The sequence below is a fragment of the Oncorhynchus gorbuscha genome, unplaced genomic scaffold (assembly GCF_021184085.1).
Source record: "Oncorhynchus gorbuscha isolate QuinsamMale2020 ecotype Even-year unplaced genomic scaffold, OgorEven_v1.0 Un_scaffold_2524, whole genome shotgun sequence".
NCBI lineage: Eukaryota > Metazoa > Chordata > Actinopteri > Salmoniformes > Salmonidae > Oncorhynchus > Oncorhynchus gorbuscha.
The window spans coordinates 27,495-47,473 of NW_025747013.1; the positions used below are offsets into that span (position 1 = coordinate 27,495).

Below are 19,979 nucleotides of genomic sequence, written 5' to 3' on the forward strand. Positions count from 1 at the left end.
GGCGACACTCGGCCCTCTGGAATGAGTGTGACACTCAACTATGAAGTACATAGTTGAGTTGTACAACAAATTAGAAGGGGTGGAACCAAACGTCATACTTGAGTAAAAGTTCAAATATCTTCAAAGAAAATGACTCAAGTAAAAGTCACCCAGTAAAATACTATTTGAGTAAAAGTCTAAATGTATTTGTTTTTAAATATACTTAATTATTACAGGTAAATGTAATGGCTAAAAAATACTTATGTATCAAAAATAAAAGTATAAATAATTTAATTTAAAAAAATATTAAGCAAACCAGGGGATAGCCAAGGGCACACTCCAACACTCCGACCATAATTTACAAACGAAGCATTTGTGTTTCGTGAGTCCTCCAGATCAGAGGCTGTAGGGATGACCAGGGATGTTCTCTGTTTAGTGAGTCCTCCAGATCAGAGGCAGTAGGGATGACCAGGGATGTTCTCTGTTTCAGAGGCAGTAGGGATGACCAGGGAGTTCCTCCAGATGTAGGGATGACCAGGGATGTTCTCTGTTTAGTGAGTCCTCCAGATCAGTGGCAGTAGGGATGACCAGGGATGTTCTCTGTTTAGTGAGTCCTCCAGATCAGAGGCAGTAGGGATGACCAGGGATGTTCTCTGTTTAGTGAGTCCTCCAGATCAGAGGCAGTAGGGATGACCAGGGATGTTCTCTGTTTAGTGAGTCCTCCAGATCAGAGGCAGTAGGGATGACCAGGGATGTTCTCTGTTTAGTGAGTCCTCCAGATCAGAGGCAGTAGGGATGACCAGGGATGTTCTCTGTTTAGTGAGTCTTCCAGATCAGAGGCAGTAGGGATTACTGCAGGATGTTCTCAGTTTGTTTATCTGAGTACCTCCAGTCAGTGTCCAGTAGGGATGACCAGGGATGTTCTCTGTTTAGTGAGTCCTCCAGATCAGAGGCAGTAGGGATGACCAGGGATGTTCTCTGTTTGTGAGGCCCTCCAGACTAGTAGGGATGATCAGGACTCTGTTTGCTGTCCCCAGTCCACCTGGCCATGATGACCAGGGTCAGAGGCCAGTAGGGATGACCAGGGATGTTCTCAGTGCCCCAGGATGACCAGGGATGTTCTCTGTTCCATCTGTGAGTCCTCCAGATCAGAGGCAGTAGGGATGACCAGGGATGTTCTCTGTTTAGTGAGTCCTCCAGATCAGAGGCAGTAGGGATGACCAGGGATGTTCTCTGTTTAGTGAGTCCTCCAGATCAGAGGGCAGTGATTTGGGATAGGGACAACCAGGGATGTTCTCTGTTTAGTGAGTCCTCCAGATCAGAGGCAGTAGGGATGACCAGGGATGTTCTCTGTTTAGTGAGTCCTCCAGATCAGAGGCAGTAGGGATGACCAGGGATGTTCTCTGTTTAGTGAGTCCTCCAGATCAGAGGCAGTAGGGATGACCAGGGATGTTCTCTGTTTAGTGAGTCCTCCAGATCAGAGGCAGTAGGGATGACCAGGGATGTTCTCTGTTTAGTGAGTCCTCCAGATCAGAGGGATGCAGTAGGGATGACCAGGGATGTTCTCTGTTTAGTGAGTCCTCCAGATCAGAGGCAGTAGGGATGACCAGTGATGTTCTCTTGATAAGTGCGTGGATTGGACCATTTTCCTGTCCTGGGAAAAAAATAGAAATAGGTAAGTAGAGATACCGAAAAAACGATCCAAAACTATTACTTTAAAGTATTTTCACTTAAAAACTTTACACCACTGCAAAGTAGACATTATTATGTCGATCAAAAACAGTAATGTTCAACATGAAAGCATTTCAATAAAATAAATAATACATCACGGATTTGTTTCACGCTGTAGTATTAAAGTAAACAGACATTTGATACGTTGCTTTTGGTACGTGTCTGCGTCATCGTTTTCCACCCCGGAAGTCCCGTTAACGGCAGAGCGGTGCAGGACCACATTAACCCAGGACTATGGCAAGCAACGTGTGGAGGTCAATGGTAAGAAAATGCCGTTTTGTCAGCGTAAATATAATCGAATGTAACTTGGCCATGTATTGGATTTATGTTTGTGTAATGTAAGTTCGTGTTCGGATGACTTTGTCGGTTGTAATAATGTTGTTTCCATGGGTTTTCTGTGAGGCCTTTTACTGTGCGTGTGTCCTTGTCCTGCTACTACCCGTAGCGAGCTATGCTATTAACCAAACGCTTTTTATCCGCCTAATGCTTGACAAGTGACATTTCGTGTTTTTCAATATGTTTTCTGATTCAATCCCACTCATATAGAGATAGTGTGTGGATGTTGTGATACGTTTTTATCTGCGCGGTAATAATTTAATCTTCCGTTTATTGTCCTCCTCCAGCTCTTTCACGTCGTGGGGGCGGCAAAGAGACCGACGGTATGTTTCAGAAGGGGGGTAAGTCAAGGACTGACAAATGGACAAGTCTACACCTGTTTTATTTTTGATTTTTATGAACTTCTCCCTCGTTGACAAAAAGCCTGAAATGATGTAATTCATGATCCAGTGTTTTTAGTGCTAGTATGTAATGTAATCCCTCTAAAAACAGATTGAAAATGGATTTGTTTTCTCTTTACAGCTCCAAACGGTTACGTTAATTCCCGGGGATGGAATCGGTCCAGAAATATCCGTGGCCGTCATGAAGATTTTCGAGTCTGCTAAGGTAAGCTGGAAAAGCTGTCAAACTCTCTCACACACACATACACAGCAAATTGTAGGGTTAACAGCAGAACATGCCATCGGCATGGAAAGTTTGACAGAACATTGAACCCCGGTCCTTCCTGTACCATTCTGTGTCCTCTCTCTACCACCTGTTAGGTTCCCATCCAGTGGGAGGAGAGGAATGTGACAGCTATCCAGGGCCCAGGAGGTAGATGGATGATCCCTCCAGACTGTAAGGAGTCTATGGACAGGACCCTGATTGGGTTAAAAGGTAGGTAGCAGTTACAGAGATCCTATGGTAATCTATGGGAGTAGCTACCTGCATGGTCATGATGGACATAGTGTAGGTAGTAGCTACCTGCATGGTCATGATGGACATAGTGTAGGTAGTAGCTACCTGCATGGTCATGATGGACATAGTGTAGGTAGTAGCTACCTGCATGGTCGTGATGGACATAGTGTAGGTAGTAGCTACCTGCATGGTCATGATGGACATAGTGTAGGTAGTAGCTACCTGCATGGTCATGATGGACATAGTGTAGGTAGTAGCTACCTGCATGGTCATGATGGACATAGTGTAGGTAGTAGCTACCTGCATGGTCATGATGGACATAGTGTAGGTAGTAGCTACCTGCATGGTCATGATGGACATAGTGTAGGTAGTAGCTACCTGCATGGTCATGATGGACATAGTGTAGGTAGTAGCTACCTGCATGGTCATGATGGACATAGTGTAGGTAGTAGCTACCTGCATGGTCATGATGGACATAGTGTAGGTAGTAGCTACCTGCATGGTAATGATGGACATAGTGTAGGTAGTAGCTACCTGCATGGTAATGATGGACATAGTGTAGGTAGTAGCTACCTGCATGGTAATGATGGACATAGTGGGTAGTAGCTACCTGCATGGTCATGATTGACATAGTGTAGGTAGTAGCTACCTGCATGGTAATGATGGACATAGTGTAGGTAGTAGCTACCTGCATGGTCATGATTGACATAGTGTAGGTAGTAGTATGCATGGGGATTATATGTAGGGGTTAGTATGCATGGTCATGATGGAGTATGTAGGGGTTAGTATGTAGGGTTAGTATGTAGGGGGTAGTGTAGGGGTTAGTATGTAGGGGTAGTATGTGGTCATGGGTTAGTATGTAGGGGTAGTATGTAGGGGGTAGTATGTAGGGGTAGTATGTAGGGTCATGATGGTATGTAGGGGGTAGTATGTAGGGTTAGTATGTGGGGTAGTATGGTATGATGGACATAGGGGTAGTATGACAGGGGGTAGTAGCTACCTGGGGGTAGTATGTAGGGTAGTAGTATGTATGATGGGTTAGTAGGTAGTAGTTAGTATGGTCATGGGACATAGTATGAAGGGGTTAGTATAGGGGCATGTATGGGTTAGTATGCAGGGGTTAGTATGCAGGGGTTAGTATGCAGGGGTTAGTATGTAGGGGTTAGTATGTAGGGGGTTAGTATGTAGGGGTTAGTATGTAGGGGTTAGTATGTAGGGGTTAGTATGTAGGGTTTAGTATGTAGGGTTTAGTATGTAGGGGTTAGTATGTAGGGGTTAGTATGTAGGGGTTAGTATGTAGGGGTTAGTATGTAGGGGTTAGTATGTAGGGGTTAGTATGTAGGGGTTAGTATGTAGGGGTTAGTATGTAGGGGTTAGTATGTAGGGGTTAGTATGCAGGGGTTAGTATGCAGGGGTTGTATGCAGGGGTTAGTATGCAGGGGTTAGTATGCAGGGGTTAGTATGCAGGGGTTAGTATGTAGGGGTTAGTATGTAGGGGGTAGTATGTAGGGGTTAGTATGTAGGGGTAGTATGTAGGGGTTAGTATGTAGGGGGTAGTATGTAGGGGGTAGTATGTAGGGGTTAGTATGTAGGGGTTAGTATGTAGGGGTTAGTATGCAGGGGTTAGTATGTAGGGGTTAGTATGCAGGGGTTAGTATGCAGGGGTTAGTATGTAGGGGTTAGTATAGGGGGTAGTATGTAGGGTTCATAGGGAGTAGTATGTAGGGTTCATCATGTAGGGTTCATAGGGAGTAGTATGTAGGGTTCATCATGTAGGGTTCCTAGGGAGTAGTATGTAGGGTTCATCATAGGGATGTAGGGTCATGTAGGGTTCATAGGGAGTAGTATGTAGGGTTCATAGGGAGTAGTATGTAGGGTTTCACTAGGGTTCATCATGTAGGGTCATGTAGGGTTCATGGGAGTAGTATGTAGGGTTCATCATGGGTTTCATCATGTAGTTCATCATGTAGGGTTCATCGGGAGTAGTATGTAGGGTTCATCATGTAGGTCAGTATGTAGGGTTCATCATCTAGGGTTCTGTAGTATGTAGGGTTCATAGGGATAGTATGTAGGGTTCATCGGGATAGTATGTAGGGTTCATCGGGGGTAGTATGTAGGGTTCATCGGGAGTAGTATGTAGGGTTCATAGGGGGTATGCGGGGGATAGTATGCAGGGTTCATCGGGAGTAGTATGTAGGGTTCATAGGGGATAGTATGCGGGGGATAGTATGCAGGGTTCATAGGGAGTAGTATGCAGGGTTCATAGGGGATAGTATGTGGGGGATAGTATCTAGGGGGGGCCAAGATGAGAGATGTAGTGGTAACATGATTGGTGGGTAAGTATGCAGGAAGCCCATCTAGAGGTCAGGTGGTTGGGTGGAAGCCCATCTAGAGGTCAGGTGGCTGGTGTGGAAGCCCATCTAGAGGTCAGGTGGCTGGTGGGAAGCCCATCTAGAGGTCAGGTGGCTGGTGTGGAAGCCCATCTAGAGGTCAGGTGGCTAGGGTGGAAGCCCATCTAGAGGTTGGCTGGTGTAGCCCATCTAGAGGTCAGGTGGCTGGTGTGGAAGCCCATCTAGAGGTCAGGTGGCTGGTGTGGAAGCCCATCTAGAGGTCAGGTGGCTGGTGTGGAAGCCCATCTAGAGGTCAGGTGGCTGGTGTGGAAGCCCATCTAGAGGTCAGGTGGCTGGTGTGGAAGCCCATCTAGAGGTCAGGTGGCTGGTGTGGAAGCCCATCTAGAGGTCAGGTGGCTGGTGTGGAAGCCCATCTAGAGGTCAGGTGGCTGGTGTGGAAGCCCATCTAGAGGTCAGGTGGCTGGTGTGGAAGCTCATCTAGAGGTCAGGTGGCTGGTGTGGAAGCCCATCTAGAGGTCAACATGTCTAGGCTCCAGTACATCCCCGGTGTAGGCAAACAGAAAACATTTTGCGATGGAAAATTGGGAAAGGTCTAGTACATAGTCTTTCCCTGGTAAACTGTAAACAGTAAACTGGTCTTTAAAGGCCCAGTTGTCAAAAATGAGACTTTTCTGTGTTTTTATGTCGGAGGTTTGGCTGTGGGTTTTGAACATGAGGATAATGTCCTTTTAGTGTAAGAGCTGTTTTAAAAGATCTATGTTGTGGTGGGATGGAGTTTAGTCTGCCTGGTGATGTTATGATGGAGTTTAGTCTGCCTGGTGATGTTATGATTGGATGGAGTTTAGTCTGTCTGGTGATGGATGGGATGGAGTTTAGTCTGTCTGGTGATGTTATGATGTTATGATTGAGTTTAGTCTGTCTGGGATGTTATGATGGGATGGAGTTTAGTCTGTCTGGTGATGTTATGATGGGTGGAGTTTAGGTCTGGTGATGTTATGATGTGGAGTTTAGTCTGTCTGGTGATGTTATATGGGATGGAGTTTAGGTCTGGTGATGTTATGTGGGATGGAGTTTAGTCCTGGTGATGTTATGATGGGATGGAGTTTAGTCTGTCTGGTGATGTTATGATGGGATGGAGTTTAGTCTGTCTGGTGATGTTATGATGGGATGGAGTTTAGTCTGTCTGGTGATGTTATGATGGGATGGAGTTTAGTCTGCCTGGTGATGTTATGATGGAGTTTAGTCTGGTGATGTTATGATGGGTTTATGGAGTTTAGTCTGCCTGGTGATGTTATGATGGAGTTTAGTCTGCCTGGTGATGTTATGATGGGATGGAGTTTAGTCCCTGGTGATGTTATGATGGAGTTTAGTCTCTGGTGATGTTATGTGGAGTTTAGTCTGGTGATGTTATGATGGAGTTTAGTCTGTCTGGTGATGATATGATGGGATGGAGTTTAGTCTGCCTGGTGTGAAGCCCATGGGATGGAGTTTAGTCTGCCTGGTGTGATGATGGGATGGAGTTTAGTCTGCCTGGTGATGTTATGATGGAGTTTAGTCTGGTGATGTTATGATGGAGTTTAGTCTGTCTGGTGATGATATGATGGAGTTTAGTCTGCCTGGTGATGATATGATGGGATGGAGTTTAGTCTGCCTGGTGATGTTATGATGGGATGGAGTTTAGTCTGCCTGGTGATGATGGGATGGAGTTTAGTCTGCCTGGTGATGTTATGATGGAGTTTAGTCTGGTGATGTTATGATGGAGTTTAGTCTGTCTGGTGATGATATGATGGAGTTTAGTCTGCCTGGTGATGTTATGATGGAGTTTAGTCTGGTGATGTTATGATGGAGTTTAGTCTGTCTGGTGATGATATGATGGAGTTTAGTCTGCCTGGTGATGTTATGATGGGATGGAGTTTAGTCTGCCTGTGTGATGATGGGATGGAGAACAGTCTGCCTGGTGATGTTATGATGGAGTTTAGTCTGGTGATGTTATGATGGAGTTTAGTCTGTCTGGTGATATATGATGGAGTTTAGTCTGCTGGTGATGTTATGATGGAGTTTAGTCTGTCTGGTGATGATATGGGATGGAGTTTAGTCTGCCTGGTGATGATATGATGGGATGGAGTTTAGTCTGCCTGGTGATGTTATGATGGATGTCTGGTGGATGGAGTTTAGTCTGTCTGGTGATGTTATGATGGAGTTTAGTCTGCCTGGTGATGATATGATGGGATGGAGTTTAGTCTGCCTGGTGATGTTATGATGGAGTTTAGTCTGTCTGGTGATGTTATGATGGAGTTTAGTCTGTCTGGTGATGTTATGATGGAGTTTAGTCTGCCTGGTGATGTTATGATGGAGTTTAGTCTGCCTGGTGATGTTATGATGGGATGGAGTTTAGTCTGTCTGGTGATGTTATGATGGAGTGGTGATGTTATGATGGGATGGAGTTTAGTCTGCCTGGTGATGTTATGATGGAGTTTAGTCTGTCTGGTGATGTTATGATGGAGTTTAGTCTGTCTGGTGATGTTATGATGGAGTTTAGTCTGTCTGGTGATGTTATGATGGGATGGAGTTTAGTCTGTCTGGTGATGTTATGATGGAGTTTAGTCTCTGGTGATGTTATGATGGGATGGAGTTTAGTCTGTCTGGTGATGTTATGATGGGATGGAGTTTAGTCTGTCTGGTGATGTTATGGGATGGAGTTTAGTCTGTCTGGTGATGTTATGATGGGATGGAGTTTAGTCTGTCTGGTGATGTTATGATGGGATGGAGTTTAGTCTGTCTGGTGATGTTATGATGGGATGGAGTTTAGTCTGCATGGTGATGGTATGATGGGATGGAGTTTAGTCTGCATGGTGACCTCTGCCAATAACAGCTAGTTTTCAGTTTTCCCCTCACCACTCCGACCAATCAGACTGTCCTGAGAAATTGCTCTTTGCTAAGAAGATATTTTGGTTACCTTTTAAATGATCACAATAAGGTGTTCCGTTGTTATCCAGAAATGATTTGACATTGAGATTTTAAAAGGTCTGCGTTGGTCTTTTAACCTCCCCCTTCTGTGTGTAGGCCCCCTGAAGACCCCCATCGCAGCCGGCCACCCCTCCATGAACCTGCTCCTCAGGAAGACCTTTGACCTGTACGCCAACGTGCGGCCCTGCGTGTCCATCGAGGGCTACAAGACCCCCTACACCGACGTGGACCTGGTCACCATCAGAGAGAACACCGAGGGAGAGTCAGCGGAATCGAGCACATAGTAAGTCGCTATGGTTACCACGGTCACGTTCAGTAGGAGAGAAATGGGACAAAGTTGTGAGTGAAACCCATTTTTTTTTTTGTCATTTTTTTCAAATGTGTGGATTTCAAACTGAATCTGTAAAATGGCTGCAGCTAACACTGAGGAATAGACATAGCAGTAGCTACCTCGTATGTTAAAATGGGATGAGTTTAGTCTGCAGCTAACACCTGCTGCCAATAACAGTAGTTACCTCGTTGTTAAAATGCCTACAGCTAACACTGACTACAAGGAATAGACCACATAGCAGTAGCTACCTGATGTTAAAATGGCTAACACTGCTACAGAGGAATAGATTTTAGTTACCTTTAAAATGCCTACAGCTAACACTGACTACAGAGGAATAATAGCAGTAGCTACCTCGTATGTTAAAATGCCTACAGCTAACACTGACTACAGAGGAATAGACCAGGAGCAGTAGCTACCTCGTATGTTAAAATGCCTACAGCTAACACTGACTACAGAGGAATAGACCAGGGAGCAGTAGCTACCTCGCTATGTTAAAATGCCTACAGTTCCAAACGTATGTTAAAATGCCTACAGCTAACACTGACTACAGAGGAATAGACCAAGCAGTAGCTACCTCGTATGTTAAAAAACTGACTACAGAGGAATAGACCAGGGAGCAGTAGCTACCTCAGGAAGCTAACACTGACTACAGAGGAATAGACCAGGTTAGCAGTAGCTACCTCGTATGTTAAAATGCCTACAGCTAACACTGACTACAGAGGAATTTAGTCATTTAAAATGCCTACAGCTAACACTGACTACAGAGGAATAGACCACATAGCAGTAGCTACCTCGTATGTTAAAATGCCTACAGCTAACACTGACTACAGAGGAATAAAGGGAGCAGTAGCTACCTCGTATGTTAAAATGCCTACAGCTAACACTGACTACAGAGCCTACAGCTAACAACTACAGAGGAATAGACCACATAGCAGTAGCTACCTCGTATGTTAAAATGCCTACAGCTAACACTGACTATAGCAGTAGCTACCTCGTATGTTAAAATGCCTACAGCTAACACTGACTACAGAGGAATAGACCACATAGCAGTAAAAGCTACCTTGTATGTTAAAATGCCTACAGCTAACACTGACTACAGAGGAATAGACCAGGGAGCAGTAGCTACCTCGTATGTTAAAATGCCTACAGCTAACACTGACTACAGAGGAATAGCATAGCAGTAGCTACCTCGTATGTTAAAATGCCTACAGCTAACACTGACTACAGAGGAATAGGAGCAGTAGCTACCTCATGTTAAAATGCCTACAGCTAACACTGACTACAGAGGAATAGACCACATAGCAGTAGCTACCTCGTATGTTAAAATGCCTACAGCTAACACTGACTACAGAGGAATAGACCACATAGCAGTAGCTACCTCGTATGTTAAAATGCCTACAGCTAACACTGACTACAGAGGAATAGACCAGGGAGCAGTAGCTACCTCGTATGTTAAAATGCCTACAGCTAACACTGACTACAGAGGAATAGACAGGTTAGCAGTAGCTACCTCGTATGTTAAAATGCCTACAGCTAACACTGACTACAGAGGAATAGACCAGGGAGCAGTAGCTACCTCGTATGTTAAAATGCCTACAGCTAACACTGACTACAGAGGAATAGACCAGGGAGCAGTAGCTACCTCGTATGTTAAAATGCCTACAGCTAACAGACTACAGAGGAATAGACCAGGGAGCAGTAGCTACCTCAAATGTTTGTTCAGGAGAATTTTAATTGGCTGATCCCTCCTACTGACCAGAGGGGACCGCTACTAAACAGAATCAATGAGTTAGCCAGCTAACTTTGAGAAACAACCAGAAATAACAATGTTTTGTTTTGTAGGGGAGGGGTTTAAAGAAAGCTCAACGTGTGTGTTTTTGGTTGTCGAATCATATAGTCCATTTCAAGCTTTATCTTTCTAAAAAAAAAAAAAAATTGTGAAATTAGCTAGCGAACTCCTTGATACTGCTTTGTAGTCAACCCCTCTGGAGGGAGGGTAGTCTTACAACATTAACATGTAGGGATGTGTTCATCCGGTATGAAATGGAGGTGAAACAAGAGGTCCTACCTGAACATGTCCCAAGAAGAATGTTCAGGTGATTCTTTTTAATGGCTACGTTGTGCCCTGCTGAACATGACCCAGTGTTTCAACACTGGAGTGGGTTCTTCATTAGGGCATCTGGTGTAGTTTTCGGAGCAAATGGTTTGTTGGTTTGACAGTGACTGAGAAGTCACGTTGACTGTGATGTGACGTTTTCAACTCTTGATAAGCAGCTGTTTTCAAGGCTGCGAGCTGAGCGGTCCGTGTTTTCACTGTGGTGTTGTGTGGAATCGGTGTCCTCGGGTTATTGAAACTGTTTTATCTGGGTTGGACAGGGCACCTCACAGGTGATTGGTTATTCTCCAGGTGTTCCTTAGGTAAGCCAGAGGAACAGGAGCTTCACTAACCAGACCACCACCTCAGTCTCTAACCCTAGCGTGCCCTAATGTACACTCCCGTTCAAAAGTTTGGGGTCACTTAGAAATGTCCTTGTTTTTTGAAAGAAAAGCAACAAAAAAATCGGTCCATTAAAATAACATCAAATTGATCAGAAATACAGTGTAGACATTGTTAATGTTGCAAATGACTATTGTAGCTGGAAACGGCAGAATTTTCTTTTTAAATGGAATATCTACATAGGCGTATAGAGGCCAATTATGAGCAACCATCACTCCTGTGTTCCAATAGCACGTTGTGTTAGCTAATCCAAGTACAGAGCCCCATTATCAGCAACCATCACTCCTGTGTTCCAATGGCATGTTGTGTTAGCTAATCCAAGTGGATCATTTTAAAAGGCTAATTGATTAGAACCTTTTTTTTGCAATTATGTTAGCACAGCTGGAAACTGTTGTCCTGATATAAAGAAGCAATAAAACTGGCCTTCTTTAGACTAGTTGAGTATCTGGAGCATCAGCATTTGGGGTTTCGATTACAGGCTCAAAATGGCCAGAAACAACTTTCTTCTGACAGTTTCTCTTCTTGTTCTGAGAAATGAAGACTATTCCATGTGAGAAATTGGCTCTAACCAGAATAGAGGTGTGGGAAGCCCTGTTCCACAACTGAGCAAGAGGCCAAGTAGATTCGTGTCTAGTTTGAGATAGAGACGCCTCACAAGCCCTCAACTGGCAGCTTAATTAAACAGTACCCGCAAAACACCAGTCTCGATGTTAACAGTGAAGAGGCGACTCTGGGATGCTGGCCTTCTAGGCAGAGTTGAAGGGAAAAAAACATGTCTCAGACTGGCCAATAAAAATAAGATGGGCGAAAGAACAGACACTGGACAGAGGAAGATTGGAATAAAAGTGTTATGGACAGACATCTAAGTTTGAGGCTCACAATGAAGAGATGCTGGAGGAGTGAACCATCTGTGAAGCATGGTGGAGGAAATGTGATGGTCTGCGGGTGATGGTCTGTGGGTGCTTTGGTGGTGGTAAAGTGGGAGATTTGTAAAAGGGATCTTGAAGAAGGAAGGCTATCACTCCATTTTGCAACGCCATACCCTGTGGACGGCTTTTAATTGGAGCCAGTTTCCTCCTACAACAGGACAATGACCCAAAGCACAGCTCCAAACTATGCAAGAACTATTTAGGGAAGAAGCAGTCAGCTGGTATTCTGTCTATAATGGAGTGGCCAACACAGTCACCGGATCTCATCCCTATGGAGCTGTTGTGGGAGCAGCTTGACCGTATGGTAACTATTTAGGGAAGAAGCAGTCAGCTGGTATTCTGTCTATAATGGAGTGGCCAACACAGTCACCGGATCTCATCCCTATGGAGCTGTTGTGGGAGCAGCTTGACCGTATGGTAACTATGTAGGGAAGAAGCAGTCAGCTGGTATTCTGTCTATAATGGAGTGGCCAACACAGTCACCGGATCTCATCCCTATTGAGCTGTTGTGGGAGCAGCTTGACCGTATGGTAACTAATTTAGGGAAGAAGCAGTCAGCTGGTATTCTGTCTATAATGGAGTGGCCAACACAGTCACCGGATCTCATCCCTATGGAGCTGTTGTGGGAGCAGCTTGACCGTATGGTAACTATTTAGGGAAGAAGCAGTCAGCTGGTATTCTGTCTATAATGGAGTGGCCAACACAGTCACCAGATCTCATCCCTATGGAGCTGTTGTGGGAGCAGCTTGACCGTATGGTACGTAAAGAGGTGCCCATCAAGCCAATCTGACTTGTGGGAGGTGCTTCAGGAAGCATGGGGTGAAATCTCTTCAGATTACCTCAACAGATTGACAATGAGAATGCCAAAGATCTGCAAAGGCTGTATTTGCTGCAAATGGAGGATTCTTTGACAAAAGCAAAGTTTGAAGGACACAATTATTATTTCAATTAAAAATCATTATAACCTTGTCAACACATCATTTTTTAACTCATTTCATTTTTATTTAGAATTTTTAAAAATGTAACCTTTTTATTTAACTAGGCAAGTCAGTTAAAAACAAATAGTTATTTTCAATGGCCTAGGAACCTGGGTTAACTGCCTTGTTCAGGGGCAGAATGACAGATTTTTTTACCTTGTCAGCTCGGGAATTCGATCTTGCAATCTTTCGGTTACTAGTCCAACGCTCTAACCACTAGGCTACCTGCCGCCCCTCCACTCTAACCACTAGTCTACCTGCCGCCTCTCCACTCTAACCACTAGGCTACCTGCCGCCCCTCCACTCTAACCACTAGGCTACCTGCCGCCCCTCCACTCTAACCACTAGGCTACCTGCCGCCCCTCCACTCTAACCACTAGGCTACCCTGCCGCCCCTCCACTCTAACCACTAGGCTACCTGCCGCCCCCCCACTCTAACCACTAGGCTACCCTGCCGCCCCTCCACTCTAACCACTAGGCTACCCTGCCGCCCCCTCACTCTAACCACTAGGCTACCTGCCGCCCCTCCACTCTAACCACTAGGCTACCCTGCCGCCCCTCCACTCTAACCACTAGGCTACCCTGCCGCCCCTCCACTCTAACCACTAGGCTCACCCTGCCGCCCCTCCACTCTAACCACTAGGCTACCCTGCCGCCCCTCCACTCTAACCACTAGGCTACCCTGCCCCCCTCCACTCTAACCACTAGGCTACCCTGCCGCCCCTCCACTCTAACCACTAGGCTACCCTGCCGCCCCTCCACTCTAACCACTAGGCTACCCTGCCGCCCCTCCACTCTAACCACTAGGCTACCCTGCCGCCCCTCCACTCTAACCACTAGGCTACCCTGCCGCCCCTCCACTCTAACCACTAGGCTACCCTGCCGCCCCTCCACTCTAACCACTAGGCTACCCTGCCGCCCCTCCACTCTAACCACTAGGCTACCCTGCCGCCCCTCCACTCTAACCACTAGGCTACCCTGCCGCCCCTCCACTCTAACCACTAGGCTACCCTGCCGCCCTCCACTCTAACCACTAGGCTACCCTGCCGCCCCTCCACTCTAACCACTAGGCTACCCTGCCGCCCCTCCACTCTAACCACTAGGCTACCCTGCCGCCCCTCCACTCTAACCACTAGGCTACCCTGCCGCCCCTCCACTCTAACCACTAGGCTACCCTGCCGCCCCTCCACTCTAACCACTAGGCTACCCTGCCGCCCTCCACTCTAACCACTAGGCTACCCTGCCGCCCCTCCACTCTAACCACTAGGCTACCCTGCCGCCCCTCCACTCTAACCACTAGGCTACCCTGCCGCCCCATCGTGTATGTTTTCATGGAAAACAAGGACATTTCTAAGAGACCCCAAACATTTGAACGGGTAGTGTATGTTCATCAACTTCTCTCTCCAGTTCTCCTTCTTTTAGTTGAAAAAAAACTGAGTGAACAAAAGGTTTTATATGTTATTCCTACATATCTGCTGTCTTAATTTGATCACTCTGTCCCATATATTTTGCAGGTGCTGCTAACTTGTAGTGTATTCCAATGTTTAAAAAGGCTTCCAAAGTTTGACATTTCCAATTTCAGACTTGATTTACCCAAATAAAAAAATATATCTACCATTAGAAAAATGTAATAAAAAAAAATCCACATAATAATTTCCGGTTGCTGCAGGATTTACTTTCCTGCTGGGGAAACTGGTCAAATTAAGATTGCACATCTGGAATTTCTTCCTTTACAGTGAAATCCTATTGTTTGTAGTTGTCACCTCAGGCTGAGAGTACTTCTAGTTCTTCCACTCACGGTGATGTCATGAATACCTTTTCATGCGTCTTCTCTTCCAGTTTCATTGTTCCAGTTCTATTGTTTTTTTTAAAGTAGCTCAGTTGTCTTTCCCAGTTGTTACCGTCCCTCCAAAACATTTTGACCTAAAGTAGGACATAATTAATCATACAGAATACAATATCTATTCACTTAAGTCTATTGTTTGATTTTTGGCTCAGGTGATTGTCCTCTTCTCTTGTAGATAGTTGACGTATGATTTAATGAAGTCCTCTATTGTTTGATTTAGTCTATGGTGATTGTCCTCTTCTCTTGTAGATTGTTGACGGCGTAGTGCAGAGCATCAAACTCATCACGGAAGACGCCAGTCGACGTATCGCCGAGTACGCCTTTGAGTACGCAAGAAACAACCAAAGGAACAGCGTCACCGCCGTTCACAAAGCCAACATCATGTAAGTCTCTGCTGTTCACTAAGCCAACATCATGTAAGTCTCTGTAGCGGCCGTTCACTAAGCCAACATCATGTAAGTCTCTGCTGTTCACTAAGCCAACATCATGTAAGTCTCTGTAGCGGCGGTTCACTAAGCCAACATCATGTAAGTCTCTGTAGCGGCGGTTCACTAAGCCAACATCATGTAAGTCACTGTAGCAGCGGTTCACTAAGCCAACATCATGTAAGTCTCTGTAGCAGCGGTTCACTAAGCCAATATCATGTAAGTCTCTGTAGTGGCTGTTCACTAAGCCAACATCATGTAAGTCTCTGTAGTTCACTAAGCCAACATCATGTAAGTCTCTGTAGCGACCATTCACTAAGCCAACATCATGTAAGTCTCTGTAGCAGCGGTTCACTAAGCCAACATCATGTAAGTCTCTGTAGCAGCGGTTCACTAAGCCAACATCATGTAAGTCTCTGTAGTTCACTAAGCCAACATCATGTAAGTCTCTGTAGCGACCATTCACTAAGCCAACATCATGTAAGTCTCTGTAGCAGCGGTTCACTAAGCCAACATCATGTAAGTCTCTGTAGTTCCAGAATCAAATGGACGGTGGAATCTTACAAATTGTATTTTTTATTTATTTTATTGTGCCGTTATGGATCATAAATAAAATTTTAAAAATGAGAAGCAAATATCGACTAAATGTATGATCACTATGGGTCAATTACAAGTCGAAACAGAATGATAAGATATTGACTGTTACGTACAACATATTTAACAGATGTTATTGCAGGTGCAGTGAAATGTTTATTTGTTCCAACAGCGCAGTGACACCTAGCAGCACAAAACGATACGCACACATATAAAAAATAATATTAAAGAAAGAAAAGAAAATATCAGAAGGAGCACATCGAATGGCACCAATATTCAGGCATTAAACTCAACGTGCCCGGTGTGTTTTGATGTGACCAGGAGCACATCGAATGGCACCAATATTCAGGCATTAAACTCAACGTGCCCGGTGTGTTTTGATGTGACCAGGAGCACATCGAATGGCACCAATATTCAGGCATTAAACTCAATGTGCCCGGTGTGTTTTGATGTGACCAGGAGCACATCGAATGGCACCAATATTCAGGCATTAAACTCAACGTGCCCGGTGTGTTTTGATGTGACCAGGAGGATGTCGGATGGGCTGTTCCTGAGGAAATGCAGAGAGGTGGCTGAGAACTTCAAGGACGTCAAGTTCACTGAGATGTACCTGGACACCGTGTGTCTCAACGTATGTGTCCTCCTTTACACTGTCCTTCCTACGTGACGCGGTTTTGATGCATATGTCTAAAGCCTGATTTTTTTTTTTTTTTTACAACTACCGCGTCAATCGAAAGACCGCTCCCGTCTGCGTGTTTCCGCGCACCTCCCTTTGAACGGGGATCTTGCGGATGCAGAGGTTTGACCATGCCGACGGGAGTGGAAGTTCGATATTGCATCATTCCGTTGGTGCAGACCTAGCAGATGACCCGGTAGCAGAAGGTAGAAATTAGGCGTTATCGGGATCTCTTGTTGGAGATGGAAATGGGGCGTAATCGGGTTCTCTTGTTGGAGATGGAAACGGGGCGTAATCGGGTTCTCTTGTTGGAGATGGAAATGGGGCGTAATCGGGTTCTCTTGTTGGAGATGGAAATTAGGCGTTATCGGGTTCTCTTGTTGGAGATGGAAACGGGGGGCGTAATCGGGTTCTCTTGTCGGAGATGGAAACGGGGGGCGTAATCGGGTTCTCTTGTTGGAGATGGAAACGGGGCGTAATCGGGTTCTCTTGTTGGAGATGGAAATGGGGGGCGTAATCAGGGTTCTCTTGTTGGAGATGGAAACGGGGCGTAATCGGGTTCTCTTGTTGGAGATGGAAACGGGGCGTAATCGGGTTCTCTTGTTGGAGATGGAAACGGGGGGCGTAATCAGGGTTCTCTTGTTGGAGATGGAAACGGGGGGCGTAATCGGGTTCTTGTTGGAGATGGAAACGGGGGGCGTAATCAGGGTTCTCTTGTTGGAGATGGAAACGGGGCGTAATCGGGTTCTCTTGTTGGAGATGGAAACGGGGCGTAATCGGGTTCTCTTGTCGGAGATGGAAACGGGGGGCGTAATCAGGGTTCTCTTGTTGGAGATGGAAACGGGGGGCGTAATCGGGTTCTTGTTGGAGATGGAAACGGGGGGCGTAATCAGGGTTGTCATGGTGAATGTTTCAGATGGTGCAAGATCCCACCCAGTTTGACGTCCTGGTGATGCCCAACCTGTATGGTGACATTCTCAGGTCAGTTACTATTTACTATTTGCATGTATCTATATTAATTCATCGCTATTGAATGCAATTTGTTTTAAGCTATTAATTCAAACATTTTAATAGCTTAGTAGAGTTTGGTCTTATTGGGCCTAATACTGGTTTTCCATTTGTGTTGCGCTAATGTGACTAGATGATTCTGCTAACTAAAGGCTGCGGCTGCTACTACAGATAGAGGTGTGTGTGTCATGTATTGCAGTGATCTGTGTGCTGGACTTATTGGCGGTCTGGGAGTCACTCCTAGTGGAAACATTGGTGCCAATGGAGTCGCCATTTTTGAATCGGTTTGTCTCGCTCTTTACTTGGCTGTTTCCGTCATCTGAGTATGTTTAGCTACTCGTGTCTCAACTGTTTTGATAAAACGCAAGGCTTCTTGTCCTGTAAACAGTCTCTATTGTGCAATAGATAATAACTAAACATGTTTTGGTTTTTGTTGAAGACTTCCCACCCCTTTTCAACAAAACCATTTTTAATACGAGACGCCATATATTTCAATAAGTTGTCCATTACTAATGGATGTGCGGAAGCTTGTTCCAGTGTTGAGAGTAGTAGACATTTTTAAATCAAATTGATTTATAAAGCCCTTCGTACATCAGCTGATATCTCAAAAGTGCTGTACAGAAACCCAGCCTGAAACTCCAAACGGCAAGCAATGCAGGTGTAGAGAAGCACGGTTTTAACATTGTCCCCTCTACCCCCTGTGGTATCTAGGTGCATGGGACGGCCCCCGACATAGCCGGTCTGGACATGGCCAACCCTACAGCTCTGCTGCTCAGTGCTGTGATGATGCTGCGTCACATGGGCATGCACGACTACGGCAAGAAGATCGAGACCGCCTGTTTCGACACCATCAGAGACAAGAAGGTGGCTTTTATTTTATTACCCCCAATAGTGACTATTGTGGCTCTTGCATATCGGTGCCGGGAATACATTTGGAAAGTGGAGGTGCCCCGGAGGGCAGAAGTAGTGGTACTTCCTTGTTCTTGGAGGACCACTCAGTCTGCTCTTCTTCTCTCTGATGCCAGATTATATGATGGATGTCTGGCTAGTTGGTTTACAATATGTTGTCTCCCCTGGACACCACACCTCCTTCCGGTTGCCAATACTCTTATAGATTTATTTTTCTTCTGTAGATCGAACAGAACAGATTTTTGTTCAGTTGGTCATTGTATGCAAAAAAAAAAAATCTGCTTTTGTCTTTTCAATGAATTCATTGGGCTGGTGTTTTCTATCCTCTCCCAGGTGTTGACCGGGGACCTCGGTGGGAAGTCGAAGTGCTCAGAGTTTACAGAGGAGATCTGCCGTAGAGTGCGAGACATGGACTGAAAACGACGACCGTTGATTTTCTGAAGACTTCATAATAATTCAACCGCTGCTTTGAACTTTACTCCTAAAGACTCTGGGGGGGCGTTCCAGGTTGTCAGTTCCGCAGTTACGACGCAGCTGCATATCTTAGATTACTATATTATATTTATGTAGGTTCCTGAGAACGGACAATTCTCCAGGTTTTCTAGAAATAGAAATTCGATAATTTGTGCAGTGTGACTGAAATAAATCACCACCTGGAACGCGCCCTACATTGATGGGTATTCACTCTTAAGGTTTATTTAAGCACAATTTTACTCACATGATCATTTCATGGGGCAAACTTCCCCAAAGTCATACTTGCCTCTATACTACGTGGCACTCCACCTGTGTTGTCCAGGCAGTGGTTCTGATCGTGGCTAGTTGTATTTATTTTTTAACGGTAAATGTAATGCTAAACGGCTTCAAAGTACTCTATTTATTGTTACCAGTCGGGTTCCTGTGCATGAATGGATTGTAATTGTACCAGCGTCTCATGTCATGTCTCTCTTTTCTGTTTCGAGATCCATACATAAAAACTTGATTACATGCCTTTAAAGCCTGCTGTCTCATTCTTCCTGTTAACAGGTACAGTGTTTTGTTATTGCAATACAAGTTGGATTAATGTTCGCCCGGATTTGATGACTTATTATTTAAATCAGCCATTTTTGTTTATGGCAGGGTCATTTTCACCTACATGATATCGTCAAAACATTTGTCAGCTGATTTCAGTATGCGTCCTCATTGTCACAGTATTACTACCAATCTGGCAACCCAGATGAGAGGATGCTTCCGGTTGTCACTCGTCGCCACAGACAAAATAGGCTTTTATAAATAAATAAAATATTTTTAAAAAGTAGCCGTTTGGTCTTTTAATTTAGGGTTATGCATAAGGTTTGTAGTGTGGGTTAGGTTTAAAATCATTTTTTTTTTTTAGAGAGACATTTGAAAAATTTGTCTAGTGTTTATAAACAATGAGTTTGTAGCTGTGGTAACCAGGGACAACCACGCTTCCGTCCTCGCTCTCTGTTCCGCCTATTCTGCGTGACGTCATTAGACTAACGCCGTCTCGTTTCCCCCTGTACTGTTAC

The 19,979-nt window shown here is 45.1% G+C and overlaps 1 protein-coding gene across 1 annotated transcript; it reads left to right on the plus strand.

Annotated features, from left to right (window-relative positions):
- The first annotated feature begins 1,929 nt into the window (after positions 1-1,929).
- LOC124026040 (isocitrate dehydrogenase [NAD] subunit alpha, mitochondrial-like) lies at positions 1,930-19,441 on the plus strand. Its single transcript, XM_046339219.1, is given in 12 exon segments — positions 1,930-1,971; positions 2,334-2,369; positions 2,569-2,652; positions 2,808-2,922; positions 8,358-8,522; positions 8,525-8,544; positions 15,091-15,224; positions 16,389-16,491; positions 17,453-17,517; positions 17,744-17,828; positions 18,256-18,408; positions 18,787-19,441. Coding segments are annotated over 12 exon segments (1,071 nt in total). The 5' UTR covers positions 1,930-1,944; the 3' UTR covers positions 18,871-19,441.
- Positions 19,442-19,979: the final 538 nt, after the last annotated feature.